At 41.7% G+C, this 19,286-nt stretch overlaps 1 protein-coding gene across 1 annotated transcript; it reads left to right on the top strand.

The window, feature by feature from the left end:
- Positions 1 to 665: 665 nt before the first annotated feature.
- On the top strand, positions 666 to 17,423 carry LOC125462664 (hyaluronidase PH-20-like). Its single transcript, XM_048552892.2, has 4 exons — positions 666 to 729; positions 8,962 to 9,943; positions 14,635 to 14,724; positions 16,994 to 17,423. The coding sequence occupies exons 2-4, from the start codon at positions 8,981 to 8,983 to the stop codon at positions 17,300 to 17,302; spliced, it is 1,362 nt and encodes a 453-aa protein (XP_048408849.2). The 5' UTR covers positions 666 to 729; positions 8,962 to 8,980; the 3' UTR covers positions 17,303 to 17,423.
- Positions 17,424 to 19,286: the final 1,863 nt, after the last annotated feature.

Here is a 19,286-nt window from a genome sequence, read left to right as displayed (position 1 = left end):
TAGGGATCATGGGTAAGCAGAACAACCATTTTAATTCATGAATTTGCACTGCCAATTTGGAATTCTCAGCTGTAACAAGGATTTGAGTTGCAGCCAATTACTGGCCTTGAATCCAGATTTAACTGACACTTACAGACCTTTCCTTGTAGAACACAAGGATGCCACATTTCAGCCTACAGATCTGGGAGGGAAAGTTTTTTTTAAAAAAAACAAATTATGACAAAAACAAACATTTTTCCTGATGCTGAAAGGTTTGTCCATTTCTGGTCGCTATTACCTTCCAAACCACTGGGAACACATTTATTGGAATGTTGTGTTATCTGGAAAATTCCAGTAAACCTTCTGCAATGAATTGAATGAACTAATTTCCAGCTGCACAAACTTCCCATCTTGTGAAATGAAACTCATCAAAAACATCAGGAAACGTAATAAACAATTTATGATAAAAATGTGGAATAATCTAGGGTAATTTTAGAACCCTGATCCTTTAAAACAGCTGGAGTCAAAAATGTGACTAATGGTTAAAAGGTTTACATTCATCCCACACATCTCTATTTAGCAATTTCACACTCGTCATCTAAGTGATTCAATATTCTGAGAAGACTGGCTCAAATGGGAATTATATAAGGGTGCTTACAACCTGACTACTACTCAGAACAATCTGAAGCAGGTCAACAAATTTCTTCTAGAAAGAACAACAAGTGGATATATTGAAACCAGCCGTGAAAGGTAAATTTAGCATGCAAACTGATGGCTCAACTCTTTGTCGTGCATGTGAAACTATACTTCAGTTTCTAGTCAATGTAAACTTTGCTTTATGTTGCTGCTGACGTACAATTTAAGGAGAAATACGTTTGTATGTTTGGGACATTAATGCAAGCATTAGGTCTGCTGATGATTGCTCAGATGTCTAGCAGTGTATAACAGTGCAACATTAAGATTGTTTATGTATTAAGTTGCTCTTCATTTATTTGCAGTGTTTTTAGTCATTTGTGCTCTGGTGCACCTCAGTCAGATTTTGAGTCAAAGCTAGAGTTTGCTTCCTGTACAATCCAGGATTTATTGAAATACACTCACTGAGCTATACATTATATTTGAAATAGCTATGATGAAAGAGCAGGGTATCAGAGCCATTTACATTCAAAAACTCTTCTGAAGAGTTGGCATGGAAGCATTAGGCTGAATGACCGCTCTCTTTACTGTTAGCTTGTACTTTCTGATGATGCAGTTCTTTTTTCAGATCAGTACTTACTTTGAAGCAGTACAAACAGGCAGTATTGAGTTTTTCAGTGAGAAATTAGACTCACTGGTTCTTGTGGTTCCTTGCACTGATGTGGGACAAATCAGACTGAATGCCTTGTTGGCAGATGGACAGACAATAAACATCTCTCAGAAGTATGTGGAGCAGATAGATCAAGGGACTTATTCTTAAATTCTATTACAGGCTGAGCCAGATTTAATTGACCATCTGTCAGTGGGCAACCAATCACATTGCTGTGGCTCTGAAGTCATAGGAAGGCAATGACCTAGTGGTATTTTTGCTGGACTATTAATCCAGAGACTCAGGTAATGTCCTGGGGTTCCGGGTTCAAATCCGGCCATGGCAGGTGGTGAAATTTGAATTCAATAAATGCCTGGCATTACGAATCTAATGATGACCATGAATCTGTTGTGGATTGTTAGGGGAAAGTCTCCTCTGATTCACTAATGCCCCTTAGGAAAGGAAACTGCCATCTTTACCTGTTCTCACGTATATGCAACTCCAGACCCGCTGCAATGCTGTTGACTCTTAACTGCTTTCTGAGCAATTCGGGAATGGGCATTAAATGCTGCCTAGCCAGGAAGCCCTCAGTCCATGAATGAACTTTTAAAAAGTCACACAAACTGGATAAGCTTGGCCGACATCCTTCCCTGAACAGAATCAATGGCCCGAATGGGTTTTGCCTGACAATCAACAATGGTTTCATAGTCATTATTGGACTCTTAATTCCAGCTTTTTATTGACTTCAAATTTCACCGTCTTCCATGGCAGGATTCAAACCTATATCCCCTGGGTCTTTAGAGTAATATACTAGCAATACTACCATGAGGTCATCAGTCAGAAGAGCAACATGGGTTTGATGTCAGTGCTGCCATTTCAGACTTAAACTCCAGATTAATGACACAAAATTCTCCCACCCAACTCTGTGTAAAGGTAGGTTTGAATCAATCTGTTCACCTCTCGATGATTTTATGGAAAGGTAGGTGCCATGGGATTGGAGCATTTAATCTCCCATCCCAACTCAAATTTGATTTAATTCTTTTCCCTAGCTCTCCCTCGCGTCAGTATTGTTGCATTATAGTTAAAGAGCTTGGCATGTAAGTTAATCAGTTAGAACAGGGGTGATTTAACGCTGGTAATTAATAGGTGAAAAATATGAGTGATTTGGTAATTGGCAAAAAGCTGTTCAGTTATGTGAGATGATACTTCAACGCATTAAAAAAAAAGAAAAAAGTTTGCTCAGAGATGTTATTACACATTTCCCACAGCAGGTGGGTCTTGAACTCACATCCCCTGGCTCAAAGGTAGGCACACTGCCACTACAGCACAGAGCTCTACCTGCTCCATTTAAAGTGATTATTAGATATTTTCAGGTTAAATTTGTACTGATTTTTTTTTCTCCAGAGCTCCTATTGTACCACCAATGTTTGTAGCTTTCTGTAGTTTGTTTTTCAAGTTGCAGATTTCTATCGAGTGGAATACTGTGCAGGAGCTGAAGGGGTTTTGTTGACTTCAAGGCTTCTGCACAGTAGAAATTGCTCCAGGGACTTGGGTGCATTCCACTCAGAATGATTTTTGTGTTAGAGAAGCCGAAGAGGAGGGTTGAGAAGTACTCTCAGCAGGAGGCAATATCCATCCAGGGAATGTTCAGAGTGAATGATCTAACTGAAGGACAGTGAAGAACAATGTGTCTGACATCTGCTTCAGATTGGAGATCAGCGTAGAAATGCACCCCCTCACTGCTGCAGTGACAATGACAAACATTGACTCATGGAGATCAGTGCCCAGTGTCTAGGCAGCTGTGTTCTCTGTGCGCTCTGCTCTGTGCCGGTGCCAACTCAACATTGCCAGCTGCTCTGAAAGTGACCATACTGATGCATGTTAATGTGCCTTACTCCTTCCAGGTTGAAGGTAAAGATATTAGCAACCGCTCACCATCCACTATTGAATAAGTACTTGAAGTTCTCCATTCGAACACGGTGAACAAAAATTCACTTTCTTTCTTGCCAGGGATGAGCAGGCAAAGACACCATGCAGCTTCACTGGCACAGCACAGTGCCCTGTGTGTACACTGTGCCATTGTAATAGAATAGAATACCTACAATGTGGAAGCAGGCCATTCAGCCCATCAGTCCACACTTACCCTCCGAAGAGCATCCCACGCAGACCCACTGCCTATCCCATCTGTGCATTTCCCACCCTAAACACTACGGGAAATTTAGCATGGCCAACCCACCTAACCTGTACATCTTTGGATTGTGGGAGGAAACCGGAGCACCCAAAGAAAACCCACACATTGGCTGCAAACACACTGCATTGCCAGTGCCATATGTCTATCCTGCCTTAACACCGGAACTAAAAGAGATTCCAGTCCCTCACCCATGTGTCCATAGGCAGCAATAATGCCGGTAAGTGATGAGTCTCTTGCTACCCTTCATTCCGTGCCGGTCTGCTCTGCAAGCTGCATTCAAATCACCATAGTAACCCAGAGGATCACTGCTGGATGACAAGAATTATCTGCCAACGATATAGTTAATGATATGAGCATGGAATTCACACACACACACACATCGGGCAACATGCAAACAATGCAAGTCATGTTGTCGCACAAAGTGAGACTGAGCTGACCACGGACTTACTGAAACAATACTTCCAACTGCCTGGATTGCTTTAGAGAAACCCCGCAGCACTTGGCAAGATGGACACGAGATTCTTGGTAGGCCTGCTGCATGCTGCCTTAAACTCAACAAAACAAGGGGCACAGCTTGTGTCGCCAGCGTACAGCGAGCTGCTAATGAGCAGAGGTATAGTTGGCAAAGTGGAAGAGGAGTGAAAATGTACCAGGAACAAAAAGCTCACCTGACCTTCCCACTTGTCAGTAACCAAGATTGTATTCACTTGGCCACCATGCAAAAACAAAAAAAACCCACAAATTAAACACTCCAAATGAAGTTTATAAATGAAATTATGCCACATTGCAAACAGATGTTAGGAATAGGAACTAAGTTGCTGTAAAAGGCCAGCAGGTCTGGCAGCATCTGTGGAGGAAAAAAAGAGAGTTAACATTTCTGGTCTGGTGACCCTTCCTCAGAACAGAAACAGATGTCAGGAACCTTTAATAGAAACAGAAATTTCTAGAAAACCTCAGCAGGTCTGGCAGCATCTGCAGAGAGAAATCTGAGTTGATGCTTTGGGTCCAGTAAGATTGGTGGAGTAGCAGATAGTGAAGGGGCCCGTCGGAGAATGCAGCAGGATATAGATAGATTGGAGAGTTGGGTGGAGAAATGGCAGATGGAGTTCAATCCAGGCATGTGCGGGGTGATGCATTTTGGAAGATCCAATTCAAGAGCAAACAATGTGGGAAATGGAAAAACCCTGGGGAAAATTGATACACAGAGAGATCTGGGTGTTCAGGTCCACTGTTCCCTGAAGGTGGCAGCGCAGGTGGATAGGGCCATCAAGAAGGCATATGGCATGCTTGGCAGGTCATGTTAGAGCTGTATAGGACTTTGGTTTGACCACATTTGGAATACTGCGTACGGTTCCTGTCGCCACATTACCAAAAGGATGTGGATGCTTTGGAGAGGGTGTAGGGGAGGTTCACCAGGATGTTGCTTGGTATGGAGGGTGCTAGCTATGAAGAGATGTTGAATAGATTAGGATTATATACATTAGAAAGACGGAGATTGAGGGACCTGATTGAGGTCTACAAAATCATGAGGGGTATAGACAGAGTGGATAGCAAGAAGCTTTTTCCCAGAGTGGGGAACTCAATTACTAGGGGTCATGGTTTCAAGGTGAGAGGGGAAAAGTTTAAGGGAGATACGCGTGGAAAGTTCTTTACGCAGAGGTTACTGGGTTCCTGGAACATGCTGCCAGCGGAGGTGGTACAGGTGGGCACGATAGCATCATTTAAGATGTATCTAGACAGATACATGAATGGGCAGGGAGCAGAGGGATACAGGTCCTTGGAAAATAGGCGACAGCTTTGGATAGAGGATCTGGATCGGCGCAGGCTTAGAGGGCTGAAGTACTGTTCTTGTGCTGTAATTTTCTTTGTTCTTGGTTCTTTGTTCCAGTGACCCTTCCTCAGAACAAGAGAATCTTTCTTGTGCATTCTCTTGCCTCCTGTCACATGAGTGCCTTTGCCTCTCATGCTTCTGTATAGTGTTTTCCCAGTCACTGCAGTATGGCCAGTGAAAGATTGCTGACATATAGTGACAAAGACTGCAGGTGGCCCTGGAGAGTAACTTGAAACAGGTTTCACCAAGGCAGCCTGGGCAACAGCAGTAATAGTAAGAACTGCGGATGCTGAAGTCAGAGATAACACAGTGCGAAGCTAGACGGACACATCAGGCCAGGCAGCATCAGAAGAGCATGAAAGCTGAAGTTTCGATTCGTGACCTTTCTCTTGAGGAAGGGTCCCAACCTGAAACTTCCAATTTCCAACTGCTCTGATGCTGCCTTGCCTGCTGAGTCCCTCCAGCTCCATACTTGGATATAGCAGTCTGCATTTGCAAGTTTGACAGGCAAGAGTAGACGTTATCATCTAATATGGTCTGAAGTAATGTTCAAACCTTAATGAAACAAGGAAACAGGTGATAAATATATTTAAAAAGGGTTAATTGAGCATTGATTGGTTGCACAAGGATGGGAGAACTAGTATTCTGTGGTGAGCCCTTCTAACTCCATTCTGATTTAGACCCCACCCCCTCCCTCTCTCCCTTGAGTGGTTTGCACTGCCTTTAATGGGCTTTGCGCAAAAAATTATTCAGTCGTTACCAACTGTGACTGACTGGTAATGGTTATTAGATAAAATTTTTAAATACCACGGGTAATTTGGTGATTGGAGGAAAAAACATGCAGTTGTGTAGAAGTACACTTCAGGATATAACACAAAATGAAAACAAAAATGTAATAAGTGGAGCATGGTTAAGTGAAATAAAGCCCTTACTAAAAGTGCAGACACAAACCCTACATAAATAGTTATCTTCCTGTTTATAGCAAAGGATGTGGGTTGAGGAGATGGGATGGGAGAGTGAAACTTACCTTCCTGAGAAAGGACAGACTCCACACAGTCATTGCTATAATCTACAGGACATTGTGTTGGTAAAGCCTGTAATCTATTGAAGATTGCTGGAGTGTTGTAACCTACAGCAAAGATAACAGCAGTTTCCATTGAAGCACTCGGACGTCAGCTTACTGATGCTTGCACTGCAGTAGAGCTAACGTTAACCACACCACACAACTTGGTTGGATCCACAAGTATGAAAGAAGAGTCGACCAACACTTCCAAATTGGAAATGATGAGCTCCAAGCTCCATGTGAATTCTTGCATCAAGCTGGTGTTGGGCATCACCATTCTTGTTTCCTGAAAGCCTTCTGGTCTCGTACTGTACTCAGCCTTTAACTGTGTATGTCCATCAACATTCTTCTACGGGATATCGCATCATAGTCCTCATCTGAGTGCCCTATAGCAAAACCTGCGCACACCTTCACCCTCTAACAAGTTGGCACCTGCACTGTCTTTGCCCCTGCCCCAGATAAATAGCAAGTAACAATCATGCCTCATAAGCGCCAGGCAATGACCATCCCCAGCTAGAATCCAACCATTGCCCCTCGAATATTCAATGGCAGTGCAACCATTGAATCCTCAAACAATGACATCTTAGGAGTTACCATTGACCAGAAACTGAACTGGGCCAGCCATGTAAACACTGTGACTGCAGACCCTGTAAGAAGCTGGAAATTCTTTGGTGAATAACTCACCTCCTGACTCCCATTGACTGTCCATCATCAAAACTGCATGTCAGGAGTTTGATGGAATGCTCTCCACTTAAGTGGATGGGTGCAGCTCCAAAAACACTCAAGAAGCTTGACACTGCTCAAAATAAAGCAACCCACTTGTTTGACACCCTATCCAACAGCTTCAACATTCAGTCTGAAGATACTCTGCAAAAATTCATCAAGACTCTTTCAGCAGCAACTTCCAAACCCACAACTCCTAACATCTAGAAGGACCAGGACAAATGTTGCCAGTTGCAAGTTCCTCTGCAAGCTACATGCTGTCCTGATTTGAACCTATATTGCCTTTCCTTTAGTGGCATTGAGTCAAAATTCTGGAACTCCCCCCTAAAAGTGCCACATGGACTGCAACAGTTCATGAAAGCAGCTCACCATCTCCAATGCAGTTAGAAATGAGCAATAAAAACTGTTTCAGCCTGTGACATCCATATCCCATTAATTAAATGTCTCATCACATACAGATCCTACCTCTAGTCTATCCTCTAAAATAGTGTTAGTGCCTAATCTTTTCGTTGCACATATGCAGTTAAGTGAGATGACAACACATTCTTCTCTGACTACTTGTTGCTACTCCACTGTCTGGCCAGGAGGCAATTCATGGCTATCTGTAAGGAAGAAGGCACGAGGCTTGTGTTACAGTGCCAAGAGGTGGGGAGGCTGCAGTGGAGGTGCTGGACAGGAACAGAGACAAAAGATTAATCCTTTTGCAGCCTGTAAAGGGGAGGCGGTCGCCTAGTGGTACTATCACTAGACTGTCAATCCAGAGACCCAGAATAAATCTTGCGGACCTGGGTTTGAATCCTACCGTGGCAGATGGTGGAGTTTGAATTCAGTAAAGCATCTGGCATAAAGAATCTAATGGTGACCATGAATCCATTGTCAAATATCGGAAAAACCCGTCTGGTTCACTCATGTCCTTTAGAGAAGGAAACTGCCATCCTTACCTGGTCTATATGTGAGCCCAGACCCACAGCGATGAGGTTGACTCTTAACTGACGTCTGGGTAATTAGGGATGGGCAATATATGCTGCCTTGATAGTGACACCATCATCCCATGAATGAATAATCAAAAAATTCAGTGTGCAGTATGAGATTAGGACAAAGTGGAATGTAAGGAAGTGGATTGGTTACAAGGATATCACCACATTCAGGGATAAGGCAAGTGTCAGCTAATTGATGAGGGTGGTCATCAACAAGGATTTCTGTGCAATATTCCCAAGGTGAGGACTTTGTTGGAATTGCCTTTAGAGATCACTGAAGGACATGCCCTGGAGACAGAACTACAAAATACAAAAATTTAATATAAGCACTTCTTCATCAGAATATTTCCCAAATTAATATTTCTAATATGCAATCTTTAATTTGGCCGAATGGTAGAATAACAATTATATGTTAGTACATCAGACTTGAAGATAAAGTTAGGGGGGCACAGCAGTTGATACAGTAGTTGCCACTGTGGATGGCACTGCTGTCTCACAGGAAACTGAGTTTGATTCCAGCCACACTGTCCAAATGGGGTTTGCCATATCTGCGTGGATTTCTGCCGTGTGGTCCAGTTTCTTCCCAGAGTCCAAAGATGTGCATGTTAGGTGGAATGGCCATGCTAAATTGTGCATAGTGTCCAGGGATGTGCAGACTAGGTGGGTTAGCCATGGAAAATGCAGGGTTACAGGGGATGAGCAGGGATGGAGTGGGTGGAAGCAGTGAGTCTAGGTGAAATGCTCTTCAGAGGGTCAATGCACACTCAGTGGGCCAAATGGCCTGTGCCTGCACTGTGTGGAGTCTATGAAAGTTACTTAAGAGCTATGCATTTTGCTGGAATTAAATTTTAAATAAGATTTTATGAGTGCATTTTCAAATGTGACAACTTGTGTTTTCACCCAATATTTTATTAGAAGCTGCAAAACCTTTGCCATGATGGACTCATTCAACATTTTAGGACGTTTCAGTAGTTGCATTAATGGTTTGGCAGTTTTTTGGCACCTCTCATTCATCCCCTTATGCTTCAGCCAGTTGCAACTTAAGACTGCACTTCCACTTAAACGAAATTTTCCATTTCTTGCCATGTGGAATGCACCAACAGAGCTATGCACAAAGAAGTTTGGAGTGACTTTTAATCTAACACCTTTTCCAATGGTATCCACCACACGAAGAAATCCACTTCAGCAGGACATTAGAATATTCTTCAATGGTATGATTGGCCACTATCCTCACTACAATGAGCTAACTGGTCAGGAATTCAATGGTGGCATCCCACAGCAGGTCAAAATGGATGAGCACTTGCAAAAGGCTGCGCAGGATATTGAAGAGTTAATTCCATCAAACACGTCCAGAGGGTTGGCAATTATTGACTGGGAAAATTGGAGGCCCCTCTGGGGTCGAAACTGGCACCACAAACTCATCTACCAACGCCAGTCCATTGAATTAGTCCAGCAGAGGGACCTATCCTTAACAAGGCAAAGGGCAGCTGCTATTGCCAAGACTGAATTCCAAGAAGCTGCAAAACAGTTTCTATTAAAGTCTTTGCAGCTGGGAAAGAAATTAAGACCGAATCAACTTTGGGGATATTACTTGTTCCCTCATTGTTACAACTACATGCACAAGAACAAAAACAGAACATACACAGGGATGTGTCCGCCACGCGCAATATCACGGAATAATGAACTCCTCTGGTTATGGCAAGAAAGCACAGCCTTATACCCGAGTATTTATATGTCCAGAATATTCAAGACTTCCAACAATGCAAAGCTTTTTGCACAGAATCGTGTCCAAGAGGCGATGAGGGTGGCAGCATTTTCCAAGGAAAACCATTCTCTCCCTGTCTACCCCTACACCAGAGTAGTCTACCGTGATTCTCTGAATGAAACCCTCTCTGAGGTAAGAAGACAATTCAGCAAACATTATTAACAAATCAGCAACAGAATTTAAAGTGATGGGGCTATTGATTCATGAATGCTAATTCTAAACACTTGTTATTCCCATCAAAAGCAATTCAAAACTGGAGCAGTAAAGTGGCTCATGTAAATTATCTGTAACTTGTATTTAGATTAGATTAGATTCCCTACAGTGTGGAAACAGGCCCTTCAGCCCAACAGGTCCACACTGCCCTTTGAAGCATCCTACCCCGACCCATCCCCCTGAACACTGTGGGCAATTTATCATGGCCAATCCACCTACCCTGCACATCTTTCGACTGTGGGAGGAAACCGGAGCACCCGGAGGAAACCCACGCAGACACAGAGAGAATGTGCAAACTCCACACAGACAGTCACCCGAGGCTGGAATCGAACCCGGGTCCCTGGCGCTTTGAGGCTGCAGTGCTAACCACTGAGCCACCGTGTTTATCACATATAAATATGGGAACCTATCATATATAAATGATGTATTGTGTAATCAGCCAAAACTTAATACAGTCCTGAAGGGATTACAAGTGCAGGTAACCAGAAGCTTAGTCAAAGAAGTTGTCTCGGAGAAATAAGTTTAGAATATAACATAATGGCGATGTTAGTACTTAATTAATCAACAGTTTGGACTAATAATCCTGTGACATGTGTTCATTTCCTACCACAGCAGTTTGGGAAAGAAATTAAATTCAATTCATTAATTTGGAATAGAATTCTAGTCATAACTAATAATGAGTTGTTGCGATTTAGTTATGCCCTTTGGAGAAAGGAATATCTGCCATTCTTATCTGGTCTGGCCTAAATGGGACTCCAGACCCTCAGCAATATGCTCAATTCTTAGCAAGCCCCATGACAGGGAAAAGCCCTCTGGGTGCAGTTACATTACATGGACTGTGGCTGTTCATAGAGGCAGGTAACACCTGTCTCCAAGGGTAATAAATGGTGATCTTGCCAGAGGTGACCACATGAATAAGAGAACAAAAGTCAGAGGGTACATTGGTGCAGTTAGAGGACAGAAATTTTCAGCCATTCAATGAGTTCACAGAGCCATAGAGATGTACAGTACAGAAACTGACCCTTTGGTCCAACTCATCCATGCCGATCAGATATCATAAATAAATGTAGTCCCATTTGTCAGCATTTAACCCATATCTCTCACAACACTTCCTATTCACACACTCGTCAAAATGTCTTTTAAATGTTGTATCAGCCTCCACCGCTTCCTCTGGCAGCTCATTCTGTGCACGCACCACCTTCTATGTGAAAAAGTTGCCCCTTTGGTCCTTTTTAAGTCTTTCCTCTCTCACCATAAACCTGTGCCCTCCAGTTTTGGATTCCCCCACCCCAGGGAAAAGACATTGACAGTTTACTCTACACATGAGCATCATGATTGTATAAATCTCATGAGTTCTTGCCCATTGGTCATTCATCTGCAGACTGGAGCATTCAGGCTTCTACCCAACTCTTACCAGGAAGTGAAATGAAAGCATTAACAACCTGGGGGTTCTGATCTGGAGGAGAAAATAAAGCGATCTAGAGCGGTAGATACAATGGGATAGTGGTAGCAGTCCAATTCAAATATGTTAACACAAGTACAGATCATAAAAATGGGATTCAATGCTATAGAGTTCTCAGTATTGGCCAGCTGGGAACCAACATCAAACCTAGACAGATTTATACTTTGTGTCATTTCCAATCTTAATGTCATAAATTATGGCAAGATTTCACTTGGATTTTAAAAAGAAAATGCTTTTCAGCATTGCTGCGTACTAAAGGAGAATAAAGCTTAGCAGAGATATAAAAATAATAGTAAACTGGGTGATTGAGAGCACTGTGGAGTGCAGTAGACAGCTCATGATAGCCAGAAGTAGTAGCACATAGGGGAAGTGCCAAAGGACACAAGCAGGTCATTGGCGTGACTAAGTATTGTATTTATCAGTGCCAAAGACTTTATTCCAGAACATCACGTTGTGAAGAACAGAACTGGGATCTAATCCTTCTCTTTTTAAGTTTTTATTTACATGCAAATAATCGAGCTACCTATTCCAGTCCAGACCCTGAACTCAAAACATTAATTCTGCGTTCTGGCCACTGATGCTGCCAGGTGGCACAGTGGTTCAGTGGCTAGCACTGCTGCCTCAGAGCACAAGGAACCCAGGTTCGATTCCACTCTCAGGCAGCTATCTGTGTGGAATTTGCACATTCTTCCTGTGTCTGTGTGGGTTTCCTCCCACAGTCCAAAGGTTAGAATACTGAATGGCCTGGACAGAGCGGATGTTGGGAAGATGCTTCCAATGGTAAGAGAGACTAGGACCCAAGGGCACAGCCTTAGAGTAAAGGGAGAACCTTTTAGAACAGAGATAAGGAGAAACCTCTTCAGCCAGAGAGTGGTGAATTTATGGGATTCACTGCCACAGAAAGCTGTGGAGGCCAGTCATTGAGCACATTTAAGACTGAGATAGATAAGTTCTTGATTATCAATTATGGGGAGAAGGCAGGAGAATGGGGTTGAGAAACTTATCAGCCATGATTGAATGGTGGAGCAGACTGAATGGTCTAATTTCTGCTGCTATGGCTTATGGTCTTATGATCTTATATGTAGGTTAGGTTGATCAGCCATGCTAAATTGCTCAATGTGTTCAGGGATGCATAGATTAGGTGTTTTATAGAGAGATGGGTCGGGTGGGATGCTCAGAGGGCCAGTGTGGACTCGTTGGGTCAAAGGCCCTGTTTCCATGCTGTAGGGCTTCTATGTATAGACCTGCTGAGTTTCTTTACCAATTTCTGGTTTTGCTCAGAGTTGGATAAACCTCTGGAGCTGGATTTGAACTTGGACTTTCTGGCTCAAACTCAACCTGAGGTTCAAGTCCCGCTTGCTCTAGAGATGCACCAACCTTGAAAAAAATATCTAAGATGCTTAGTAGTGACGTCTTGATGCAGTTGTGACGCAGTGATAGTGTCCATACTTCTAAGCCAGGAGGCCCAGGATCAAGTGCCACTCGTTGCAGATGTGTGGTATGACATCTCTGTACGGATTTATTCGAAATAATTTATTATTCCTCAAGAGCATCAGGAAAGGCAGTTTTACACCCCGTGCTGCTCTGCTTTAGGTAAATAAAACATTCTTTGGATACATGTTGTAGGAGAAAATTTTATTTTAATAAGCCAACTATGTTGGCATATACAATCAGTTTGCAGTTCACTGTGCAATTAATCCTTTTATTTCCACCTATTCCCGCTGAGATGACCCTCTCTGACCACCCACTTCGTTCTCAAACAAATTGTTCATATTACCATGCTGCGGTTTGGAGTTTGAGTTTCAGTGTTGGCCGACACTGAGCTCAGTTACAAACATTATTTGATGAATTCCACCAGTCAATTGGCAAACATTATTCTTATGTGGAAACACTCAAAACTTTAACCACAGTTGCCATTCCAACATGACTTCATCCTTAGCTCTTAGAACTGTGTCAGTTGGACATGTTTTCCAAATGACTATTGTCAACTGGCAGTTAGAAAAGGACAACCAAAATTAAACACAAGTAAGAATATTTATATCACATTTAGCATAACCTCTCTCCTTTCATCCTTGAGCACTTTACATGATGTTTCCCATGCAGCAGGCTTATTCCAAACATTCAGCACTCAGAAAAAATATTCTTTCTATTTTATGATTGCAGTTATATCCCTATTGACATCCTCAGTCCTTTCTTCCCGGTTTTTCCTTGACTGAACCATAACACAACACTCCATTTAGTATTGTTTAGGTTCTTTGAGTTCTACCCTTTAATTACCCTCTTCCACAAACTGCAAGACTTGATTTTTGCAAGTGATCTACTTTTCACTTCACACAGACTATTTGCCACCTTCTCTATCCCTTTTCCAATGTACATAAAGTGCATCTAATGCTGGAACATGGTCTTTTTGGTACCAAACAAGTGTGGAATTCAAAAGAACTAAATAGCTCTGAACTGAGATGACAATATGGCCAATCAAGTCATGTGTCAACTATATGTTTAGATAAATCCAGACTCCAGTTCAGTTCAGGAAAGCAGGACTTGCTTTTACATAACAATTTTCACAATGACCAGATGTCTCAAAGTGCTTTATTGCTCTATGAAGCCTTAATTGCTTTATGAAATCACCGTTGTAATCTAGGAAACACAACAGCCAAAGTGCACCCAGTGAGCTTCCATAAATAGTATTGAAATGTTCTGATTTTTGTGATCTTATTTGAGAGACTGGATCTTTGGGATATCTCTGCTGCCCCTCTCAGAAATAATATGATAACATCTTTTACATCCCCCTGAAGAGACAAACAGGACCTCAGTTTACTGTTACCTCTAAAAGACAGCACCTCTAACAGGGCAGTGTCCCCTTAGTACTGCACAAGAGAGTCAGTCTTGTTAGTGTAGTCAAGCCCTGGGGGGTAACCAATTGCCCAATCAGCGAAACTTCTTTTGATTTATGCAATTACCCAGTTGAAATAGCCTGCTGTGATTGAGGTTATCTTGTAGCTTTGTTATGGTCAGTCAACTAGAACACAATCGAGTTTGCAAAAAGAAAAGCCTTATAAACTTTTGTGTTTTGACCTAGCTAATCCAGAAGTATTGGTACACTGACTTACTCGGCCTTTCTTGTGTTAAAAACAAAATTTCTCTCCAGGACGACCTTGTCAGGACAATTGGTGAAAGTGCATCTCTTGGAGCAGCAGGGGTCATCGTGTGGGAAAGCTCAAACATAACTCAAAATAAAGTAAGTTTTTTATTCGTCATGATCCACTTTGCTCCTGCTGTTTAACAGAATACCTGTACTCGCCTCATTTTATGTAATCATACTAAAGTGAACTGAAATTTCCAATTACAATCTGCTCTTAACTCAGAAATAATTAGTCAAACTCCAAGGATGATGCTCCATGGCACAAAACTGGTTGAGGAAGTCTAAAAGTTGTAAGGTAATCATAAAGAAATATCTTGATATTTCTGGTGAAATTTCACAGGGAAATAACTTCGTATTTCTGGTACTTTGTATCAAATTTCAAGCAGTAGAACCATTGAGTCTACATTGATTCTCTCAAAGTATATCTTTCAGTTGCTGGTAACATCAAACAACGTAAACCTTCATCAGAGATGGGGGAAGTGGTGACCTTATGGTATTACTGGGCTGTTAAACTAGAGAGCCAAACAATGTTCTGGGGACCTGGATTCAAATCCTGCCATGGTAGATGGCAGAATTTGAATTCAATACAAATCTGGAATCAAGTGTCTAATGGTGACCATGAATCCATTGTCAATTGTTGGTAATAAAAACCCACCTGGTTCACTAATGTCCCTTTAGGGAAGGGAATTGCCATCCTTACCTAGTCAGGAATACATGTGACTCCAGACATATGGCAATGTCATTGATTCTCAACTACCCTCTGGAAAGGCAATAAACGCTGGCCTAACCAGCAAACCCCTCATCCTGTGAATGAAGTACAAAAAAAATGAGGTTAAAAATGTATAAGTACCTGGATAGTAACGGGCCAAAGATTATTGGGCCTTCCCAAACTAAGCATCACAATGCAAGATTCAGGGGTGGTGAGCTGTGAGGCAGCAATAGCTGGTGTGGAACTCTGATAGAGTACCATTGGCTATGAGAGCCTTATAAATGTGTATTGTTTTTCTAATGGTATCATGGCCTAATCCTTAATTCCTGCTCCAAGGAAAGCAAGTGCAAAGACAGCTTCTGTTTCAAAAGCCTTGAAGATTAAACATCCTGCCTCCTTTCCAATCTTCCATGTGCCTCATTGTCCTTCCCCTTTCTAAGTCACACAAATCACTTCTCCCACACCCACCCCTCACAAATCCCAACAGATGACCTGACCCATCCCATATTGCTCCCCTCTCCCATAACCCCTTTAGCTTCCCCATCATCATTGCCCAATCCCCCTCACCTCAACAGCCGCCCCACTTAAATCTCTTGCAAATCTAAATGAAAAGTCTCAATGGTAACTTTCCAGCCTTGAATTGGGGTCACATTGGAAATAAGATTTGGAAGTAAGCTGACAAAAACAATTAAAATATCTGAGAAACACAATCATTTTCAAACTAGAAGTACCAAAAGAAACTTCACCGCATAAACCAATCAGCTCAATTCAAACAGTGGAGTGACAGAATAGAGACCTTACTTGGGGTTTTTGGATTAATTAAACTGCCTATTAATCTTTGTAGAATCTGTCCACGAATGAGGTCTGACATAGTTATTGGGCTTAGAATCTAGTCCTCTCCAACAAGATTTCTTTATCCTAATGTTGAAGCTTGCACCTTCTGTAGCCTTTGGTGCCTCTCTTATTGAATACGTCACCTGCAAATACACCACTGGGTTGTAACTATTCAAGTACTTAGGAGAGTGTAAATGTGACCTAGGGTAGTTCCTGCTTTTAACTGTTATAGAAATGGGAGTGTAGACCAGGAGAAATAGGATGGTATGTACGTGTAGTCCACCTTGCAAGGTTATAGTAGCCTGGAGCACTGCTGTATAGCCATTGCCTTCCTACTTAGAGTTATTGCTCATTTCTCTTTAGACTGTTGAAATGTAACTTGCTGTTGGGTATATGATTTGGGGAGGTGATGGCCTAGTGGTATTATTGCTGGACTGTTAATCTAGAGACCCAAATATTGTTCTGGGACCCAGGTTCAAATTCTGTCATGGCAGTTTGTGGAATTTGAATTCAATAAAATCCTAGATTTAAGAGTCTAATGATGACCATAAGGCCATTGTCAATCCATCTGGTTCACAACATACTTTAGGGGAAGAAACTGCCAACCTTACCTGGCCTGGCCTACATTTGACTCTAGAACCACAACAATGTGATTGCCTCTTAACTGCCTGCTGGACAATTAGAGATGGACAATAAACGTTAGCCTAGCCAGCAACACCCTCATCTCATGAATGAATTAAAAGAAAAGCTGGTGAAATTTACTGCCTTTCCTATGTAGCTTTCGCTATGGAGACACTCATTGCACTGAACTTCTTTCCACAGCAATCGTGCTCAATGCTGCAGAGTTTTGTTGACGATGTCCTGAGCCGCTACATCTTCAATGTAACCCGTGCAGCGAGACTGTGCAGCAGGGCACTGTGCAGCAACAAAGGTAGGTGTTTAAGAAAGAACTGGGAATCCAGTGACTATTTGCACTTGAGCCCGAGCAGCTTCAAGATACACAGAAAGAAAAATGGGCACCTTGCAGTAAAAGGCCAACCATCCTTCAGTGACCTGCTGTACTTGGCTGAAAAATTCACCTGTCAGTGCTATGTTGGAAAAAACTGTGACTCTCAGTCTCCTGTTCAATAACACGAGTGAACTTCATGTTGACTAAACATAAAACTCATCCTTCAAGAAACTTGCTTCAACTAAAATTGTAGTGCATATGGTCATCAGATTTTATTCTAAATGTAGATGGAAGGATCATTTTCACCAAACATGGCATGAAGACAGGAGGCGAAGATCAGCTTTTTCAGTCACCCTGCTGAAAAATGGGCAAGTGTGCATGTGATTCCAAAAGAAAGAAGGTAGAAAAAAAGGCTTGCATTTATATAGCACTTTTCACAACCACTGGATATCTCAAATTGCTTTTCAGCTAATGACTACTCTTATTCAAGTGTTGTAATGTGGCAAATGGGAGAGCTCCTATAAGCTTAGTACATTCCCACAATCAGCAAAAAAAAGCCCATAAAATCTGCTCTTTTGCAGTGTTGATTCAGGGATAAGTATTGGCCAGGACACTGAGGAAATCTGAACAGTGCCATGAGATCTTTTATAGCAGGCGGGAGGGGTATCAGTTTAACATCACACTCAGAAATAAAAACAGTGTGGCATTCCGTCTGTGCGACGCTGAATTATCAGCATTGATTTCTGTGCTCAAGTGCCGGAGAGGGTGATCAGTAAGAGAGTTCCAGGATTTTGACACAGCGGCTGCAAAGTGCACACAGAATCAAACTCTAAATTGAAGGTGAAACACTTGCCAGGCCAATGTTAGTTTAGCTCCTGTCTTGCTTTGTTACCTGGTGTAATGAAACCAATTACGTCCAATGCCCATATGTTTTCGCAGCTCCCTTATGAGACTGGCATGTTATCTTCTGAAGTTTCTGTTTGGTAATACAGATTCTTTTTCTATTGTATGACTACATGCTGGGTCTTTGACATTAGTTCATAGGTGAGGTCCACAGTTTCCTTGCCCATCACATCAGTTGTGCTCCAGTATCACAAAGGATTGGATTATCTATATTTTATTCCCAGTTACTATATGTCTGCGATAAATGTTAATTATTACATCCCATTAACAGTTCATTATTTAATTTATTTTTATTTATTAATAAAAACAATGTTTCATGTTGTATAATACAAGGGATATTTTTCTGCAAGAATTGCAGCTTTCTGTGAATACATTGTAACCTATTTGGACTTTGTCATTTTGCAAATAAAGTTGTCAAATAGTTTCCAAGTGCTCTTAAATTATTCGTTTTTATCCTTTCCAAAGACAGTTGGATAAATCTATGAAATGGAGAATATTTCAGGGCTGTGGTGAAAGAGCAGAAGTGTGGGACTAATTTCAAAATCAACTTCAGAAATCAACTGTTCAACTATCAACATTCCACTCTATCTACACTTCACAAACCATGCAGAAAGACTGACCCATTTATCTTTTAATTTTTATTTCTTTTAGACTCTTCTTATTCCCAACCTCTGTGTGTGTATTTGTGTGTGTGTCTGTGTTGCTTTATTATTTCTTTTCATAGTTAACCACAAATAAAGTCACCCTTTTGGGGTGTTAGCTCCTTTTAAAACTTAACTTCATTTGATCTGGGAGAAAGGCATCCCACAAGGGAGGGGTCATTTTTAAATGAACCTTGTTTCAGCCAAACAAAAGGTGGAGTGAATAAAGAGGAGCCAGGTCATCCTTCCTCCCTCAGGAGTTTAACGATTTGGAATATACATGTGAAACTATAATAACTGGGGGAACTTCATCTGAAATCTAGTCATAATATAACATGTCATTTGCCTTCTAAAAAGAGTGTTGTACCTTACATCAAATACAACAATTCTGTTGAATCAAAAGCTGATACTATACAATTAAGTAAGAGCTCAGCTTGGCAAATATACCAGCCTGAGTAGCATCATTTTCACCATGCACAATGCCATTCCCCTTTCTTATCCGTTTAAACATTCCTTCTCAATAAGAGTTGACAACAAATACGTCCAATATCATTAAAAAAAAACAAGATCTAAAGTGTTCACAAAGTGAACATTTATAGAAGCCATGGATACCAAAAATCAC

This window comes from Stegostoma tigrinum, chromosome 21, assembly GCF_030684315.1.
Source record: "Stegostoma tigrinum isolate sSteTig4 chromosome 21, sSteTig4.hap1, whole genome shotgun sequence".
Taxonomy (NCBI): Eukaryota; Metazoa; Chordata; class Chondrichthyes; order Orectolobiformes; family Stegostomatidae; genus Stegostoma; species Stegostoma tigrinum.
Note: the sequence above shows the minus strand (reverse complement) of the source record. Positions and strands in the feature narration are given on the sequence as shown.

Bases quoted from the DNA above. Each gene is read 5' to 3' on its own strand.
- LOC125462664 (XM_048552892.2), top strand. From the start codon at position 8,981: ATGATGGACTCATTCAACATTTTAGGACGTTTCAGTAGTTGCATTAAT. The intron at 9,944-14,634 runs GTAAGAAGACAA...ATTTCTCTCCAG, and splicing joins TGAATGAAACCCTCTCTGAG to GACGACCTTGTCAGGACAAT. The intron at 14,725-16,993 runs GTAAGTTTTTTA...TTCTTTCCACAG, and splicing joins CAAACATAACTCAAAATAAA to CAATCGTGCTCAATGCTGCA.